The sequence below is a fragment of the Colias croceus genome, chromosome 29 (assembly GCF_905220415.1).
Source record: "Colias croceus chromosome 29, ilColCroc2.1".
NCBI classification, from domain to species: domain Eukaryota; kingdom Metazoa; phylum Arthropoda; class Insecta; order Lepidoptera; family Pieridae; genus Colias; species Colias croceus.
In genome coordinates, this window is record NC_059565.1 from 147,907 (window position 1) to 169,040 (window position 21,134).

The window sequence follows — 21,134 nt, forward strand, 5'->3', positions numbered from 1 at the left end:
TAGACCAGATTAAAGTTTTTTTCAGATATTATGTATTAGCATGGACCAATATGGTATCAGTTACGGAATAATCGCCTGAGCACACTTAACGATTACGCCTTCTATATTCTCGATCATTTAAAGTACGCAACAGATTTTTTAATAGATAAAGTGGTCCTTTAGGTAGATTTTAGTATACAATTTATTAAGTTTTCTATACAGCGAATCCGCGCGCGGTATTCCAGTCATTTATAAATCTAAAGATAACGCGGGTGGCTTTGAGCGGGCAGCATCTATAATTAAAACTAGATAAATATTATTTTTACTCTATGTACAATGGAAATACATTCTCATAAAACCTATAAATAGCTAATTAGATATGAATACACTCGTGCAATCCTTATCACAAAGAGATAAGGTCGAAATTGTGATAACACAAGGAAAATCACATAATTGTAATTTAGTAAACATTATTTGTGTTCCTTCGTCGATCAGTATTGCTTTTGAATTTGTGATATTGTGCTATTTGTAAGGTAATTACGCATAAAATTTTTTTTTTTTACGATTTTGCACGTATTTTCAATAATTGTAAACGCTATATTTGCATATTCCAAATGCTCTATAGGTAGAGTTTCACAGAGCAAGTAGAGTTTTAGATGAATATTCTTTAACGTCTTATTTCTAAAGTATTTTCCGGTCTATTTAACTATGTAAACAGTACGATTTTATTTGTATAGGTAAGAAATTACTTAATACTAGCATTGTCACCCGGCTGCGCTCGGATTGATAAAAAACAGTTTATTTGTATGAAAATCGGTTAACATGCATGTACCAGTATTGTAACTTTTTAATTATTTTTAAAATTAGTCAGCTAAGTAGTTTCTGAGTTCATAAAAACACACACAAAAATTCAAATCTTTCCAATTTAGCACACGCGTTTAAATTACGATCCTATATGTGTCCACGGACGAACAGAAAGACAAACACACAAAGTAACTAGGTATTCAATAAATATTTTACACTAGCTTCCGCCCGCGACTCCGTCCGCGCGGATGTCGGTCTTTGCGTGGATGGTTTATTTCTCCATTTTGAGTAACTCGGACAATGACATCTTATAAATATCTATTGGACCCAAATACGGCTAGGTCTATAATAATACGCAACGTGTGTTCGCGGTACCTACTACAGAACAACGTCTATGGATAACTGAAAAATTGAGATTAATTTTTTTTCTACGTATTTTTCCAGGATAAAAAGTATCCTATTTTACGCCCAGGATAATAAGGTATAATTATACCAAGTTTCATCGAAATCGAACCGGTAGTTTTCACGTGATGTCTTCACATACAGACAGACAGACAGACAGACAGACAGACAGACAGACAAAAATTTTTTTAATCACATATTTGGGTTTGGTATCGATCCAGTAACACCCCCTGGTAGTTATTTTTTCAATATTTTCAATGTACAGAATTGACCCTTCTACAGATTTATTATATGTATAGATTTTTGTGTTGTAATAACAAACGTAATCCTCAGTTCACTAGTTACTTTTTATTAAATAAATATTAGTTACGAACGATTTATAAATATTAAGGAATAACCGGAGTCCTGGGTTCGATCCTCATTAAAAACGAAGTAAAATTTCAGGAATCATATTTTAAAACCGGGCATTATTACGCTTTTAACGCTTTAATATAACGTTCAAATAAAAATAACATAATACTTACGTTACCATATAAAAATTCGTCTACTTATCTGTATGTAAAATTTCATTTAAATCTGTGCACCTGTTTCAACGTGCATTATATAGAAACATACCTACACATACATATATAATTTCATATTATTATTCTATTTAGATGCCCTGGAAAAGACCAGAGTCGGTTCCAGTTGGGAAAGTATGGAGCAGATTTCAAGGCAGAGAAAGGAATGGAAAACCAGCCTGTATGTGGGTATTGTTATATTAATAATACATAGATATCATATTCATTTAAACACATGTACAAAATAAATAATTTACTGATGTATCTAAGCACTGCGTGGCACTGCTCTTTCTTGCATAAGCATACATAGAGAGCTCTACATCTTTGTAATTACAACCATAATTATTAACAGAATAATAACCGTGGGACACCCTGTATAATAATAGGTTGGTATACTAAGCTCAAAGGAGGTTATAGTTTTGCATACGCTGAGTAAGTAAAAAATACTATATGCCGGCTGCGCGAAGCTAGAGAAGAAAACATGGATTTTCAGAAAAAATTTAACAAAAATTTTTTGACGTAAGTAATTTTGTTGTTTAAGTATTTTTTACGTGATCAGTTTATGCAGAACTACAAGTTCCTTCGCGCTTAGTATATCGATATTGGGACACCCTGTATAGAGACTTGAGAAAAAAAACACGTTTCAGATTCATTTTTGTTTATTAAAATAATATTTAGATATCAATGAATTTATCTAATAATATACTTCTCGTCAACTAATTTAATTTTTAAAATTTATTTAACATATACCTAAAAAATTGTAAATTAAATAACATTAATTATACATAATCTGTAAGGTATCAAATCCGCGACATGGAGGCACACGACAGGAAGCAGTGCCTGGACATGATGCAGCAGACCTTCCTCGATGATGAACCGCTTTGTCAAGTTTTAGGTATATTCATGTTTATTTCAACTGTAATAACTAAATAATTCGTAAGTGTTTATATTATTCGCATGATTACCTAACTTACCTGTATATATAATATATCAAAAAAATAAAACTTATTTATTTTTAAATAAAAAATTATTGAAAAAGATCTGGGCACAAGGATAATAAAGCTGTCCACGTAAAATTAGCTGCAGTTAACTTGTAATCCTTATCAATACATATTTTATGTTTGTAAAAAGAAAAAAAAAACGAATTTTGATGATACTTTGCAGTAATGTAGCTTTTATTTTAGCTTATGTGTAGAAATTTTACGTAGCAAGTGAAACCGCATGGCTAAGCTAATAAATTCAAAAAATGTCCATGTCTAAGGTATTTTATATTTTTTTATACCTTTGATATTTTTTTTCTCAAATACATCTCTATACTGTATTATGTATTAAAAAGTTTAAACTTTAAACAAAAATCCGAATTTTGCAGAAATCCAAAACGACCCTGCGTCCATACAAACCATAAGGAACAACTGGGAGGCCATGGCGGACCAGGGGCTGTGCATAGCTTGTTACACAGAGGAGAATGGACAACCAACTGAGTTGGTGGCTTTTAACATCCTCGTGGTGAAGAGTAAGGGTGATGGTGATGAAGATTTTGATAGTGTGAGTTATTTGACTAAATATGAATAAAATATTTGTTATTTAAAATATCGTCTAGGTATGTACTTACGTTTAATAAAATAAAAAAGTAACATTAATAGTACTTAATTTGAAGAAGTCGATTAAAAAGAATTAATTTTTTTTTAATTATTCGTATAAAAAGCTAATTACACATAAGGCGGGATTCAAACCCGCTTCTTTCGCTGTATCGACGTATGACATCAATTTTTCAACCAAATTCTAAATATTTTTCTAACAGATAAAAGGAGAACAATGGAAGAAGCTGCTCCTAACTCTAATAACTGCGGAAGAGTTGGTGAATCTCTTCGAACACTTTGGAGTGAGTGAGTTCTTGACCTCGAGTGGTCTCACTGTAGTGAGTGGCCATAGAGGACAGAATATTGGCGCTAGGATGATAGAAGCTAGGTAATTGTTCATACTAATAATATTATAAACGCGAAAGTTTGCAAGTATGGATGTTTCTTATTCATTCATGTAAAAACTGCTGGATGGATTTGGATGAAATTTTACAAGAAAATAAGCTGTACATTAGAATGACATTTTATAATCCATAGAAATACTTGGTTTTGCACGTGGTTTCGTCCGCAGGGAAAACCGCGTGGCACAGTTGGTAATAATATGTATTTATTTATTTAGTGGGACTCATTTTGTTGAAATTTCGGTTTTTTATCTACATGTAAAAATTAATGAAAACTGAGGAAGAATCTAGGCTAATTTGGAAGATCTAAATGTACAATTAACGAGACAAACTATTAGTAATCTGTGGTACTTCTAGTATAGTATTATGTTATCTGTAATTGTCGTGCTATAAAAAAATAAATATTTATTTATCGTTACAGAGAACAAATCTGCAAGACCTTCGGTTTAAAAGCAGTTGCTACAGTTTTCACAGCGATAACCTCCCAGGTTCTAGCAGCTAAATGCGGTTATCAAGTGTTGGCGGAACTACCGTATGTCGAGATGAAACAACATGGCGTCGATCTGACAGAATGTTCTACACCTAGCGCTAAATTAATGGGGATAAAATTTAGTTAGTTTACGACTTGATGATAATTCGGTAGTTAATTTAAAAATAGTTCAAAATATAGCACAAATATGTAGCGACACCTCGCATTGAAATTAATATAATTAATATTGAAATTAAATTGCAATATTGAAATTATTATTATATAACTAGCTTACCGCCCGCGGCTTCGCCCGCTTTCTCTAAAACGATTTGAGATTTAAACTATCCTATCTCTCAAGTTGGATTGAACTGCACATGGTGTGCGAATTATATTATAATCGGTTAAGTGGTTTAGGAGTCCATTGAGGACAAACATTGTGACACGAGATTTATATATATTAAGAAGATAATAATTATCCTACTAATATTATAAATGCGAAAGTTTGTGAGGGTAGATTTATGTCAGTACCTATGTGTATGTGTTTGTTTACTCTTTCACGCAAGTACTACTGAACCGATTACAATGAAATTTAGCACACAAAGAGGGTAACTTGGATTGACACATAGGATAAGTTTTATATCGGAAATCCCACGGGAACGGGGACTATGCGGGTTTTACTTTGAAAACGCGGGCGAAGCCGCGGGCGGAAAGCTAGTTACTTATTATAATGAAATGAAAATGTATCGTACATTTTTTTATAAGTAATTACGGAAAAATACTTAAAGCACAGACAATTTCATACTACTATATGTATCTTCTTTAATATATATAAATCTCGTGTCACAATGTTTGTCCTCAATGGACTCCTAAACCACTTAACCGATTATAATAAAATTCGCACACCATGTGCAGTTCGATCCAACTTGAGAGATAGGATAGAATCGTTTTAGAGAAAGCGGGCGAAGCCGCGGGCGGTAAGCTAGTAGTATTATAATATTATCTGTGATAATACTCAATAAAATACCACAGTACCTTGATTGAGTTGCTTTGGCTCTACCTCAGATAATATAATACTACTAGCTTTCCGCCCGAGGCTTCGTCCGATTTATCTAAAATTATATACTAAAACCTTCCTCTTGAATTACTCTATCTATTCAAAAAAACCGCATCAAAATCGGTTGCGTAGTTTTAAAGATTTAAGCATACCCACATAGGGACAGAAAAAGCGACTTTGTTTTATGCTATGTAGTGAATTAGTGATACGCTCGACTTAACTGTTTGTGGATGCCCACTTTCACGACATATTGTCGGTACATTAAATACTCCGTCTCGTATCCCACGAGAATAAAAGTATTTAGAATCCCCTTAATTAAATCGTTATTATCATGTTATTGTAAATGTTATGTCATAAAGTGTAAGAAAAATATTATAATATGTACTATTATTTCTATTAAAATTAAGAATTATTGTGTTAAGTTTGTACCTCTAAGTACAAAGTAAATTATTATTTTTAAGTATAAGGTGCTAATTAAATAAAACAATGTATTCAGTTATAAATAAAGTTTATTATAAAATCACACGAGTGCTTTATTTTCCTTCTCTACATATAAATGCAATACATCACAAAATGTTTACAAAATTCGAAAAACATCGAAAGTGATATACTTATAATTTATATAAAAATAAAGTTTTAGATGAAAACTAAAAAGTAGTTATAATATTATGTTGGCAATATTAATTAATGATATTATAAATAAAAAGGTGTAGATAGGTTACCAACACAACATTTGAATTTGATCTTAAAACACGGCACACTAGAGCTAGCGTGCAAGAGCAACTTTAGCCTCTCCCATCAACTGTATGGGGAGTTGCGTCGCTACGTGCGCGCACTTTCTTACTAGCCCATAGAGTTGATGGGAGAGACAAAATAGTTGCGGAGACAAAAGTTGCTCTTGCGCGCTAGCTCTTGTGCACACATGATTATAGACGTCAAAGTGAGATGGCAAGATTCAACTATCGTGAACGAGAAAGAGACAACGGTAGTAAAATGTGCTATCTACACGTTTTTACTTATAATATCACTGGTATTTACGAAAAACGTACGTATTAGATAAGTTATAATATATTTCTTATCAATAATGGCCTGCGCAGACGAGGGATTTTAGTCTCGGGCGCGGGCGTAGAAAAGCACGCTATGGAATCCAGTATGAATAGGTTAGTTCGCCGTGTGCGTTGCTTCGCCTAGTCACCCGTGTTCTATTTCTTTAGGGGACTCCCGCGTACTTTTATCCGCTCCCTGCGTGTCCGCGGTTATTCGGGGGACTTTTAGTACACGGTACTTTTAATCCCTCGTTTGCGTTACTCGATACAGTTGTAAGTATTCTATATTTTAAAATCCCTCGTCTGCGCAGGCCTTAAGAATACTTTTTTAATAATACAAAACATTGGATACAAGACAGGCATAAAAATTGATACAAATAGACAGAAAAAATGCGTTTTATTTCATTCTTCGGTACTTTTATACGGTTTAAAAATATGCAGGAGTTGCATAATATAATACAATTGAATACAATCTATATAAGCATTATTATAAACGTCCAAATATTTATACTGGTTTAAATATGATATGGTTTTGAGAACAGATAAATGTACCAATTTTTGCAGTATTAAAAATCATAATAACATTTTTAATGTGTAACGGTGCATTTACATCAAACGAGCGTATGCTCATTCTAACCTCACTATGTCTGTGTATTTTAGTGTAAACGGGCGTGCGTTCGAAAAGATTCTATGCAATGTTCTAATACTGAACAACACTGAATACGAATTTTCGTTTCCACTAAAAGATCACGAAAGAATGCTCTAGCTCAGGCTGTAGCTCTATATTCGTTTGATGGAAATGCACCGTTAGTAGCAGTGACGCCAAATCTAAATTTAGTGAAATTATTTGAAACATAATATGCATTTAAAAGGAAAATTATGGGCAAGTATCGGAATGTTATTTCATAAAAGTAATATAAAAATAAATCTTGCTCTACCAACATTACCCACACAATATATTACGCATCTACCACACAGATAAAACACATCCGCAATAATTCAGTAATTTTCGAGGTATCACTTTCACACTATTCAAAAAGTTTATAAATAGGCTAGATGCCGAAAATCGTAGGAATATATAAAATTGAAATTTATTTGGATATGAAAATGTACTCTTGTGTGCAAAAACTACTGAACCGATTTTATTAAAACACAAATTAATTAGCTAGCTGAAACTATAAAAGTACCTATATAATAAAATTAAAATTCGTTTCTTATAATATATGAAACTACTATCTTATTGAAAAATTATTTTACACTAATAAGCAATATATCGATTATAATTTTCAGCAAAAATAATATACAAAAATATATAATTTTAACCACATACAGTTGGCATCCAGTAAAATAACTCATACCATTCTCCTTTCAACTCTTCTTTTTTAATAAATTTATGCAAAAAGTTATTGCATTGGTACATAAATGTCTTGTATGTAGTGTTATTTATTTAATCTCTTCCCAACTCTATTCATCTCTTCTTCATTCATTAATATTCTCCTATAATATATTACTTTATTTTTGACTCATACTTGTGTATTCATAAGTATATGTTACATGAAAACGTTAAATATCATTCTAAACAAGTTTATTATTCCATCTCTACCAACTCTATTAAATTTTTTAACTCCCAATCATATATCTTCCATTCCCATCTCTTCCCAACTCTTCTCTACTTTTTTTATTAACTTTCCTACTCCTAAACACATTTATTCCTACTGCCTATACATATAACTCCACCTCTTCCCATCTCACGTCATCTCTCCCCACCTCTCCCCTCATCCCATCTCACTCCACCTCTCCCCATCCTATCTCACGTCATCTGATCCCATCTCACCCCACCTCTACCTCCGTAACTTATCGTTAAGCCACTCGTTAGTGAGCTCGTCAAGTTCGCGCACTTCCAATAAACGCGGCGCTCCGACCGCCGCGGCTAACGCGCGCTGTGTGCCCGCATACATTACCTGGAAAAGATAATAAATATGTATTAAAAATAATAATAATTTTATATTACTACACATCAACTAAAAATCTTTATATATAGAACGTATGTGTCACTTTGTTTGTCCGCGATGGACTGCAAAACTACTGAATCGTTATTAAATTGGATTTGCATGCCGTGTGCAATTTGACTTAACTTGACCGCGGGACGCAGCTAGTTTTTAAGGGGCCATGGATTGAAATTCATGTTTCTAAATCATGTTATTTTCAGAGAAATCATCATATTTAAAATCCTAAAAAAATATATAGTACAGATAAACGTTTGATCTAGTGGAATTTTTGGATAGAAACACAATATTAAACATTTCACTCGATAAAAAAAAATTCAGAAGTAACATCGATTTTGAAAGCATAATCAGTTTTATGAGAATTAGGGGAACGCTATGTTTATGAAAATTTTACATTTCATTTACTAATCAGGTTTTACAGGGAAATTTTTGGATAGATTTATAATTTAGCCCTTATTTTTTTCTATATAAAATTTAATACGTAAATTGCAACTCGCGAGCACCACCCCAGTGCCGACAGAGTCCAGCCGGACGTCATCGAAGGAGGACCTGTGCTATTTTTGCTCGCAACCACGTTGTAGTCGCCGTTTGCGTATATAATATTTAAGTTTATTCAAAATAAGTGTAATAATATAGAAATTACTTAAAAAAATACTCGTATCGAAGTACACAATAATAACCTATTTTTTTTAAACAGTGTTTGTAAATAAATACTTTTTGTAAGTTGTGATTTAATTAAAATGGCGAATAAAAAATGCAAAATTAGGAAAAGAAGCCTACCTAAAGTGAAGAAGATCAGAAAGTGTATTGCGTAAGTATTTAATAAGTTCCCATTTACAATAAAAAAATAAATATTCGAATAATTAGATATTATCTATTTTAACAGACTAGCTAAATCAGTATGATAATTTTTATTTTCATTTTACAATTTACCTTAGAGCAACAACCAGAGGCGGTTCGTGACAAAATTGTATGGGTGTTCACTTGAAATAAAACAACGAAAATACAATAGCGTTAGCGGGATAATATATTACAAACAAAAAAAAATTAGCACCACATTTTATAAATATCTATTTATACACTAAAAATTACAAAGTACAGGCTATTTCAAAACGAATTCAATGATTATCAATTAATAAAATTTAGTAAATCACCGAATTTGCATTACTATTTTCTTCTACTAACGCCTGCATATAATATAAAAAAAATAAAAACGAAAATCAGTAAAAATAACAATACTTTCGCCTCTATGGATAATATCGAAAATTTCAAAAAAGGGATAATTTGCGCCTGTAATCACACTAGACATATATTAGCAACATAATAAATTATCTATTATTATACGAATTTATTTAGATCAGTCGGCCGCGAAAATTCCAATATTTTAAATATTTTTTAATAAAACTCTGGGTGTTCTACTCGTGCATTCAAAAAGAGAAGCTCCTTAGATATTTAAATAAAACAAGAATGTCACTTTTTCGGGCCTAAAAACACATACTATATAGCCGTAGCGCCGTTCATAGCGGTTATATAAAACAAGTTGACGCGATCCTACCGCCATTTTGCTAATGTCAGTGAACGTGTAAAAACAGGAGCGAAATATCCCAAATTGTAAACAATAAATATGCGTAACAAAAACAACATGAAGTAACTTTCTATAGTAATTTTCTGGTTTTCAAAAATTGATAGCTCAAAAAGTAAAAGGTTCCGTCAACTGAAATTTCATATTTATGTTCCATAGGACAATAGCTAACCACAAAAAAATTTACGCATTTCAACTCGACGTCCGATAAAGTACAGTTTTACCTCGTATTAAATAAGTATAATGCAATTTATGTTGTTAATCTCTCACACTTTTTTAACCGCTATGTTTTGAAGTCAGGCACGACTTTTTCATTCGTGATAAATCTAAGTGATAAATATTTAGATGTCAAGACAAACACTTACACACTTTGTCACAAATATTTATTTAGTTGTCTATGTGTGTGTTTGTACCAAGGTTTGTACTTATGTGTGTTTAGTCTATGCTGGTGTTTCATTATTTTGTTGTGTGCGTGTGTAGCGACGTAATCCAAAAATGCGTAAGTGTTAACACGATTTGTATGTGTTGACTCGTCCCCCCCCCCCCCGCAGATAATGGCAGACTTTGGACAGAGAAAGCGACTTTGTTTTACACTTACTATGTAGTGATAAGAATACCGGTGAAATTACGAAACGTATTGCGCGGGTAAATCTTTGTGCGTGAAATACGGCTAAAACGATTTCCATGAGACCTAGCTAGATCGATTTTTCGTCCCTGTAAACCCTTAAATTGAAACTTTTATAAAATCGTTAGAGCCGTTTTCGAGAACTCATTAATATACAAACAAAATAGATATATATAAATATGCAAATATTGCTCGTTTAATGGTATAGGATAAGTAGTAAATTTATTTATCAACAACATTCCTACGATAGCAAATAAAATCGAACTACTGATTTATTTATACTGTGGCGTAATCGCCCGCCTTCATAGGTCACCGGAGTTCATGCCGCGCCGGCTCCTGCGCAACGCGGTCGCGAGCCGTCTCAGCGCCTAAAATGCCTAAAGTTTCAGTACAAAGGGCTCTTAATAAATGTTTGGAGAAATAAATTTTGTAGCAGTAAATATTATGCTTAGTCATATAATATGTAAAGTACGGCCAACGAGAAGCGATACCAAATGTAAACAAAATACTTAGTGTGAGACCCATTTGTAAAAAAGTCTTCAAATAACGATTTTCGTGGGACTCACTTCCGTCATACGGACTACTGATCCACTAATCACTTTATCGGCATGTTTTTCTGAACACAAAAAGTGCGGTAGTCACTTCCTAGGGGTATGGAGGGGGGCGGAGCTATGACGTAGCAAAGATGGCCATTGGGCCGTTCTATTGTGCGGTATATCTGGATAACTACTGAACCGATTTACTTAAAAAAGTTGTCAATTGAAAGATAATTAAATAAACATTATTTGATTCCTAAGATTCATAAATGTAAAACTAGTACCAACTAAAATATTTTTTAGTTGGTACTAAAAAATATGCGCTAAATCAGGAACTACTGGTACAATTTGATATTTTCTTTCGGTGTTAGATAACCCTTTTATGGAGGAAGGCTATATAGGCTCAATATTTGTCGTTCAATCAAAAATACAATCGTTTAATCGATCGATCGATCAATTATCGATCAATGGATCGATCAATCAATCAATAAATCGATCAAGTGATCAATCAATCGATTGAATCGATCAATTAATCGATCAATAATCGATCAATCGATCAATCAATTATCGATCGATCAATAATCGATCAATCAATAATCGATCAATCAATCAATAAATCGATTAATCGATCAATTGATCAATCAATCAATTGAATCGATCAATAATCGATCAATCAATCGATCAATCAATAAATCGATCAATCAATAATCGATCGTTCAATCAATAAATCGATCAATCGATCAATCAATAATCGATCAATCAATAATCGATCGATCAATAATCGATCAATCAATCAATAATCGATCAATCAATCGATCAATCAATAAATCGAACAATCAATCGATCGATCGATCGATCAATCAATAAATCGATCAATCGATCGTTCAATCAATAAATCGATCAATCAATAATCGATCGATCGATCGATCAATAATCAATCAAACGATCAATCAATCGATCAATCAATCAATAATCGATCAATCGATCAATAATCGATCAATCAATCGATCAATCAATAAATCGATCAATCAATAATCGATCGTTCAATCAATAAATCGATCAATCGATCAATCAATAATCGATCGATCGATCGTTCAATCAATCAATCGATCGATTGAATCGATCAATCAATAATCGATCAATCGATCAATAATCGATCAATCAATCAATAAATCGATTAATCGATCAATTGAGCAATCAATCAATCGATTCGTCAAACTTTGTAAATAATAGGTAATAAATATTTGCTATTTGCTGATCTAAATTTTGAGCAAAAGAAACTTATTCACTGATAATGATGACTTTATGCAGGATTTGTTAAGGGGTGCTGAAAATTTCTGGGAAACAAATATACTATCCCAAAAACGTTGGAAAGTGTTAAATAAATACAACTTTAAATATGCAAGTAAACAAAGTCTTTTATTTCAAGAAAATGATGAACACTATAGGCACTATTTGTATAATATATGTAAATAAATTGGTCCAACTCCAATCAAACAAACATCACGCTAATGAGATTAAATTAGAAAACCAAAACACAAAAACACGATTTAAAAGTTTGTTGACATGAATAATTCACAAAAATGACATTAATATGAAATTTGACACATGCCATACCCTGTAAATGTCAGCGATAGTTTTTTTTTTTTACTTTTTTTAAATTAGGCCAGGGCGCATTTTTATTCTTGGGCAGCTGGGGGCTCAATTAATATTATAAATACGAAAGACTGTATGTTTGTTTGTTACTCCTTCACGCAAAAACTGTTGAACCTATTTTCATGAAATATTTGACATTCATGTAGAGCAACTTGGATCAACACAGGATATATTAGAATATGTTTATATTTTTAGGATGTATTTATATTTTATATATGTATAATATGTATTATTATTTTATTCAGATATATATTAGCATTATTATAACATTATCTTGTATATTATATTCTATATTTTATTTTCAATGTAAGTATATAATATCTTATGGTATATTATATCTTATATATAAGTGTGTATATATATTTTTAGTATCATCTATTTATCTTTACTTTTTACCTACCTCCGCTGTACGTATTTATTGTTTTTCACACAATCTGTTGGTTGCCTGGAAGAGATTACTTGTTAGTAATAAGGCCGCCTTCTGTGTTGTATGTCCTAGCTTAAGTTTTATTGTTCCTACTATTGTTATTTTTGCAGCACAATAAAGTGTTTAAAATAAAAAAAATAAATAAATACCCACGGGAACGGAAACAATGCGGCTTTTCCTTTAACTTCGCGGGCGAAGACATCTTCGCCCTACAGAGATGCAAAGCTACTAAATACAATAATTCAAACTCAAACATTTATTTATTCAATTAGACTACTTTTAGTAGCACTTTCGAATCGTCATTACATAAGTATTTTTCATATTTACCACCGATTCGGAAAGCAGTGTCTGTTGTTCTTTTAAAATCATGTCAATATTACATAATATGTAACATTATTATTACCTGAAGCTCCATGTGCGCGTCGCGTGGTGTGTAGAAAATGAAACACATGGGGAACGACACTCTGCCGTCATTGTGCTCCAATTTATAACTGAAATTATAATTGACAACATTTCATTTTATTTAAGACTAGCGGTCCGCCCCGGCTTCGCCCGTGGTACCTACATGTTTTATAGCCTATGTTGCTCAGTGAAGATGCAGCTTTCTAATGGTGAAAGAATTTTTGAAATCGGTCCAGTAGTTTATGCGTGAAAACCATACATACATATATAATAACAAACCTAAAAGAAAAAAAAAACATTTCTTCATTTTGCTATAATTGTGCCCACGGAAAATATTTTATTCTATTTTTTACCACATATTTTATTTAAGAGAAAATAAATTAAATTGAACCATGATGTGATAACGTCATACATACAGTATTAGTAGAATAAAGATCTGACTTTGCTAAATTTTGACCTTTAATATAAATTAAACAATATAAATGAAACAATTTTTTATAATACATAATTAATATTGGTTCTGTTTCATATTACTCTGTGAAGTTTGTAGCATACTTGCATACTGTTGGATAAAAATATTAACCTGACAATGATGTTAAGAAACCTTTGTAGTTGTTTCAATTTTAATTTAAAAGAGAATAAAAGTGAATTGTGTTTTATTTCAAAACTAAATAACTAATCTACACTAATAATAGTAATAAACTACTAATCTATACTAATATTATAAAGCTGAAGAGTTTGTTTAAATGCGCTAATCTCGGGAACTACCGGTCCGATTTGAAAAAATCGTTCAGTGTTGGATAGCCCATTAATTGAGGAAGGCTATAGGCTATATATCATCTTGCTAAGACTAACAGGAGCAGGAGCACTGCAGGTAAAACCGCGGAGCACAGCTAGTAAACTATAAAATGCAGTTCCATCAGTACAAAGTATAGATTAAACTTAGTTCTGACTTGTGACTTACCTATACACAATGAACCTAGGCTGGTGTGACGGCAGGATGTCCTGCAGCTCTTCCAGCTCTATATTATGTACCTCTTCGTCCACTTCCAGTGTTTGTTTCTCTCTGTTCACCTGAAATTTATAAATGATAACAACTAACTGATATTGTCTTATCTTCTCTTGAAATAATAAATATTTCAGGACAATTTTCACGCACGGCACGATCTGTACCCATACTAAGCTTTCGCTTGTGTTATGGAGACCAGATGGCTGATAAACATATACATATATAAGTTTAAATAAATACTTATATAGATAATTAACACCCAGACTCAAGGCGAACATCTATGTTCATCACACAAATATATAAAATTAATATATTTGTGTGATAATATTTGCCCCGGGTGGGAATAGAATCCACAACCTCTGGCTTGGAAGGCAGGGCCACTACCAACCAAGCCGACCGGTCAGTCGATGGTAAATTATGTATTGTGACTAGTTGATTGAATAAATATTAAAATTTGAGTTTTAATTTCCATTGTGACGCTTGTTGAAATCAGTATTTATTTCAAGGAAACTCTATATTTGATATCAGATCTCCTGTAATTCATAGATATTCCATCAAAATTGGTGCATATTTAGCCATAAGGCATACCTAACAAGTTGTCCTTTCAGTTATTAGTATATATGGTTTGAGGTTTGACTTTAAATTAAATATGACAAGCCTTTAATAAAAAATATATAACACTAGCTATACACCCACATTTTCAAAGGAAAACCCGCATAGTTCCCGTTCCCAAGGGATTTCCGGGATAAAAACTATCCTATGTGTTAATCCAAGTTACCTTCTATATGTGTGCTAAATTTTATGTAATTGGTTCAGAAGTATTTGCGTGAAAGAGTAACAAATACACACATACACATCCTCACATACTTTCGCATTTATAACAACGGTAAGATACTAATCAATTCCTTGTCGGAAAATTACAAACGATGACGAATTTAGTGATTAATAATGATGCAGTTTGATAAAACATTTCCGCACAATAATTATCTTTGTGTAACAAGAATATAAAAATTATAAGCATTTAAAATGCACTAGGAATTGTCGATGGATGATTTTGTACACTTTATAGGAATTTTTTACAAACGGAGGTCCCTGTTACTTGTTTAGTTCTTAATATTTAAATAAGTCTTCATAATGATTAGCTTATAACTATACTATAAATGCAATTAAAACGTAAACATATGCATAATCTACTAAACACAACATAACTGTAAATAGCAGGAAATAATTAGCATTTACCTTTAAAATTAGTGCAGAGTTCGATTCATGTTTTTGGAATCGAAACTTCTTTAGAACCTCCTTCACGTCGTCTCCAATATCACACACATTTACGTTCGCCGACATTATTACACCACGAAACTTTTCTTTTTTATTATTTTATTTAGTTTTCGATAGTATACCGCCCACTTTATCAATCGGCAATCGCTTGATCGCTTCCTATGTTCCTATTGAAACTAATCAAGCGTAAACGTCAATTTTGATTGACTTTGACTCATAGTCATAGTTTTTATGTAATATTCGTTCTGAAATAGTTCACTACACATGTTTTTTACGGCTAATTTTATGAGCAAATTTCATAATAATAAAACAAGTGCACATTTTAACATTATTGTTGGTTTTAAAAGAGCAGTATATTGTATTATATCCACACATACAATTAATTTAACAGAAACAATATTAACTCGCTTGTTTTCAATAAGATTTTTGAACGACCCGTATGGGTCATGTCATCTGTCAGCTGTTCGAGCGTCACAAAGACATCCGATTTCGAAATCAGCCTTTCCCCATCTAAACCTAAAATTCCGAATAAATTGTATTTTTAGTGTAATATCAATAAATTCAGAGTTTTTTATTATTCCAATACATTTCCATCATTCGAATAAATAACCCTTAATGAGCGTTCATCAATAAAAAGTGTTGTAAATAGTACAAAGACAATTGATTATGTTATTAATTGCATTTATTGATAATTCCGCATTTTGCTAGTGTTTAGGAGTGTTTATGTGCCCTAAATAAAGGTCAACAACGTCTCTTTATGAACTGTAAGTATCCTATTTTAAGTGACAAATCACAACAAGTGATAAATACGTTTTACAATAACAAAACATGAAATTATTTAAAAGTAAAAGTGATCAGTTCTGCTTTACGTCAAAATTTGCATAAAAAATTGGTGCAAACACAAATAGAGAGGCCAACTATACATTATTATTTGGATGTTTATTTAAACTTATATTTATCATGTTTAGGCTAACTTCATTTTTGCATAGCAACTAAAACCACTGAATTATCTAAGTACTTCATCATTATATACGTTTTTACAATATCATTAACCCATGGTTAACAAGATATTTCATTAAAAAATATTTCTTTTATTCATTTGTAATCTACCCATTTTTAAAAGTTTCAATCTCTTTCTTCATTATAACTATTTTAAAATTGCATGTTTAATCAAACTATAATTTCATTAATTATTGTGGTTTTGAACAACCACAGCTGTTCTTCCAGTAATATTATATCATACCTTTTGTTTCTGTTTTTCATAGAGATAATAAATAATAATAACTATTAAAAAATGTTTATCAGTTATCTAGTACAAACTTTATCTATGTTTATACTAGTTGTTGTGTGAATTTTATTGCATACTAGTTGTGCTCTGTGGCTTTGTTTACGGACTAAATCATAGACAAAAACTTTAATACCCTATTTTTAGTCTTTATGGGTTGTTTCTCAATAGAAAAGTAGATAAGTTTGATGCTAGAAATAAAAGATTTTAACGGATTAAAAATGTGATTTATTCATTATATTATTACCCTAACGTTTTGCACACTTTGCGCTTTTCTGTTTGTATAATACTTGTGTAAAATCCAACACTAGAAAATACTATATTTGATGCTAGTTTTACAGCTATTTTGCACTTCAAATTTTATCTTAATCGGTGATGTAGTTTAGCAGTGTAGGAGTAACGGACGAACAAAGTTTTGCATTCATATTATTATTGTTACAGGATATATTTTTACACAGTTAATTCACTTAGTTACAGACTTAAATATTTTATATCTCGCATGGATTAAAAATATCTGCATTGGCAAGATAATTAGATAATCGTAAGCTATTTTAATGATATATAATATTATTTAGTCATATTTTTTTAAATGATGTAATTTTTAAATTAAATTCAAGAATTATTAACATAAAATCAACCCTTAATGCTAAAAATAAGGAATAAAATTTAGTTGTAATCACATCTTAAAAATAGTATCGTTTGAAAAATAAAACGATATTCATAGGCATGTTAAGCAATAACTTTACCGCAGCAGTCCCCGAGTGCCACACATCATTTTTATTTTTAAACAAAACACTTTTGTGGTAACTGGTATTAACATTATTTTCTTTGTTTATAGAGCTTTTGAGTGATAAGTGATGACTGGTAATGGCTGACGGGACGACACTACGTAAGTTATTTTTATGTACTTAAGTTTGGCAACTTATTAGGCAGCGTAGTCTGTAAGTTGGACGTATCAGAAATAGTGAAACATTTTTATGGAGTTTTTGTCATTTGATAGGCATTAATAAATAAGGAAAAATATATATGGGATACAGTTAGGTTAAAGTTACTTAAATATAGTTTTTAATATTAATCTAATTTACCATCAATTTTATTAATTCTTTTATTTATTTACAGATGAAACTACAGAGATGGTGGAGAAGGGAAAATCTGGGTAAGTATTAATTATTATAGCACAATACCTAGTTTTGTTTATCATATTGTCTGAATCTTTTTGAAGCTAAACCGCTCAAACAATTATGATGAAAATACTATAGACCTATATATAGATACCTTTTTTTTTTTATAGTGGGTAAATCTTCCAAAGATACCCACGGCCCCCGGGGAAGGAGCCGTGGGTTATGTCGGATTCTTACCGACTAAAACCCCACTGTGTTCCGTCGAGCCGCTTTAATGATGGGGCCGCGGGTATTGATTAGAATTCTTCCGCGACCATATATAGATACCTACATAATATAATTGAAGTAACGAAATAAATTGTATATTTTGACCTTTGAAATGGAAGATTTTCAGGCAAACAAAACCACGTACAAGACAGTTTATTTTATGTATTACGTATTATAAATAATTATCCTTAACCGTTAACATCGACCCCCTAAACAGGAATGTGCACCAAGCTTAAGTAGTAAATGAAGTGTGTACTTTCCTTATACTAAACATCTTTATAACGTCGTAAGGTCACAAGCAGCGCGTGTATTGTAAACTTTAATTGCATTGTGTTAGAGTTGTGTTTCGATTGCACGGTTCAGTGATATCGCGTAAGTGGTTTGATTGATGCGTAATCGTTAAAGTGTTGGAAAGGAGGGTTGTCGATAAAAGTGTCGATAGTTTAGAAAAATAATTGTGGTTAGAATATGTTAGGATATAAGCAAGAATACGAAGAAAACAAGCCTTAAATGAAGTTATTGAACATCGGTTATCGGTCTTCATCGAAATATTAATTTGTGAGTAAACTTAAACTTACTGCAGTTGTTCACTTTAAAGTCGATGCTGCTTTTTCCTAATGGACTGCGTTAAAACAACACAAGAAAAGACTGCATTCTTCGTAATAGTCTTTATTTTTTTGCAAAATCTGTAATCTACTTTCTTATTTTTTCATGAGTCTTAATCTCTTACTTTATCGAGTTTCTTAAATGCTATTAAAGTATCGATTAACGATAGTGTTCAACGCTCATAATCAAGCACAATAACAGCTTTTATAACGACTTTATTTCTTATATTTTCTGTAAAAGATTTAATTTCAGTTGAATACTGCTTTACTACCTACACTTTTCTAGACGCGCTTTTAAATCCTTTCATACATATAAATTATTAACTACCCGTTCGGAAAACAGAATCTATAGACCCGGCCCAAAACTCTGTAGTTGTTCTTTTCATGTCAATTGCATAAATTAACTGGAATATTAATAAATACATGTCGCCTTACTACCTACACTCGTTCTGTGCCCTACTTTTTCATCGACAATCAACAATCGACAGTCACACATCACTAGCTATCTTAATGTCTCCCATTCACCTCCGCGAGGCATTCGCAAGCAGTACAAGACGCGACGATATCGTGAATGGTACCGTGTGACTTTCGCGCACTTTTTTTTCTTAAAAAGTCACGCGATTCGAAATTCGAATATTTTTGTTTAGCGCGAAAAAGTTTTCTTTTTTACATAATCTGTGGATGATTTTTTACGCTCTGTGTTGTGTTTTTATTGCAATGGTAGATTTAAATTAGATATTAATTGTTGATTTTGTGTTGAGATTATTTACTGTATTTGCTGTGTTGTGTTGCGTTCAATTTCTAGTACTTGTGAAATTGTGAAATATAATTCCTGTGTGAATCAAATCAATTCAATTCAAATAAATTGTGATACGAACACGATTATTAAGTGAAGTAAATATTTGTTAGTTTGCATGTTCGATTTTAATGCAAAAAATATTGCAGAAATTTTGATGAATTTCAGCATAGATATAGTTAAGAATAAAATGATGAATATTGGCCACTTTTTGCATCGAAAATAGTTCTTGTGGGAGATAAAATAAGGGTTGCAAACGTGTGGGTGGCTATGACGTAAATAGGGGTTGGTAAACTGGTGGAATGTTAATTAAAGCATACTGTAATGGTTAGTAAGATATAGTTCTTATGTCCCAGGTTTTATTATGAGTGACTATATAAAATCTAGTATTGACGTAGGTAGGGCGTAGGTGCAAAGGGGCTACACGGGGGGCGTGGGACATTTTTATTCTAACCAAGTAGATAATTCTGTTTTTATTTTTAAATAGTTAGTACCTATAAAGGAATAATATATTTTAAAAATTTCCATGTAAACACGCATCAGAGGTTTTTCCTTATTTATATTTTTATTAATAATTCCCCATTCGTGATGTATCTTTAGATTTCCCTAATTTTAAAGATACATTCGAATGGGGAATTCTCAGCAATGTTAAATAATTACCTATCTTGCTTATTATTTTTTTCATTTATTTTAATTACATTTTTTAATCGAAATACGTTATGGATATCCGCTAATTTTGACATATAATTTTGTAATACTGACGTCACATCCTTCTATTACTTGTTGTACTTGACGTCGATTATTTATCACAACACCGTAAATGTTGTCTTTGAAATAAGTAATTAACATAATAAGTAATTAGAGTTGTAGGAAAATGTCTTTTAAATAAAAAGTAGGTAGGTAGGTTCATTTAGAAGTAGTAACTCAAACCTAAATTTTATGCGGTTAACTCAAACCTAAATTTTATGCGGGTTTTATGCGGGTTCTATTCATATTTCTATTGGTATCAAGTAGATCTATAAAAAATCCCGTGACAGCATGTTTGTAAGTAACTTTTGTATCTTCGAAACGGCTTGACCAATATTAATGATATTAATTTTATAAATGGATACTTGACTGTCTGTCAGTTGTCACTCAGTCAAGTCAAAATAACTAAACATCTACCTATATGACATTTGTTACTGAGATAGATTATAGTCTGGATTAGCACCTAGACTACTTTTTATACCTAAGCGTTATCATGC

At 31.7% G+C, this 21,134-nt stretch overlaps 3 protein-coding genes across 10 annotated transcripts in view; 2 read left to right on the top strand and 1 right to left on the bottom strand.

The window, feature by feature from the left end:
- The first annotated feature begins 465 nt into the window (after positions 1–465).
- LOC123704316 lies at positions 466–4,467 on the top strand. 4 transcript variants are annotated; one of them, XM_045652645.1, is made up of 6 exons: positions 466–512; positions 1,842–1,926; positions 2,543–2,640; positions 3,115–3,290; positions 3,547–3,713; positions 4,148–4,467. In XM_045652645.1, the coding sequence occupies exons 2-6, from the start codon at positions 1,883–1,885 to the stop codon at positions 4,341–4,343; spliced, it is 681 nt and encodes a 226-aa protein (XP_045508601.1). In that variant the 5' UTR covers positions 466–512; positions 1,842–1,882; the 3' UTR covers positions 4,344–4,467. The 4 variants fall into 4 exon arrangements, with proteins under 4 accessions (XP_045508601.1, XP_045508599.1, XP_045508600.1 ...); XM_045652643.1 differs by having other exon boundaries at positions 468–512; positions 1,842–1,930; XM_045652644.1 differs by lacking the exon at positions 466–512 and adding an exon at positions 543–716 and having other exon boundaries at positions 1,842–1,930.
- Positions 4,468–6,063: 1,596 nt separating this feature from the next.
- On the bottom strand, positions 6,064–15,973 carry LOC123704319 (glia maturation factor beta). The gene is made up of 4 exons (XM_045652648.1): positions 15,778–15,973; positions 14,494–14,603; positions 13,531–13,618; positions 6,064–8,256 (listed from the first exon to the last, which is right to left on the bottom strand). Exons 1-4 carry the CDS (start codon positions 15,880–15,882, stop codon positions 8,137–8,139), a joined length of 423 nt encoding a protein of 140 aa, XP_045508604.1. The 5' UTR covers positions 15,883–15,973; the 3' UTR covers positions 6,064–8,136.
- Positions 15,974–16,303: 330 nt separating this feature from the next.
- LOC123704315 (copper-transporting ATPase 1) overlaps positions 16,304–21,134 on the top strand; it is a 53,630-nt gene continuing 48,799 nt past the window's right edge. For 3 of the 5 annotated variants that reach the window (XM_045652640.1, XM_045652637.1, XM_045652641.1), the window contains exons 1-3: positions 16,304–16,580; positions 17,940–17,990; positions 18,221–18,257. In XM_045652640.1, coding sequence (XP_045508596.1) covers positions 17,969–17,990; positions 18,221–18,257 — 59 coding nt within the window. In that variant the 5' untranslated portion in view covers positions 16,304–16,580; positions 17,940–17,968. Of the gene's footprint in view, positions 16,581–17,939; positions 17,991–18,220; positions 18,258–19,634; positions 19,989–21,134 lie in introns of those variants that run through there. The other 2 variants (XM_045652638.1, XM_045652639.1) reach the window with 2 other exon arrangements.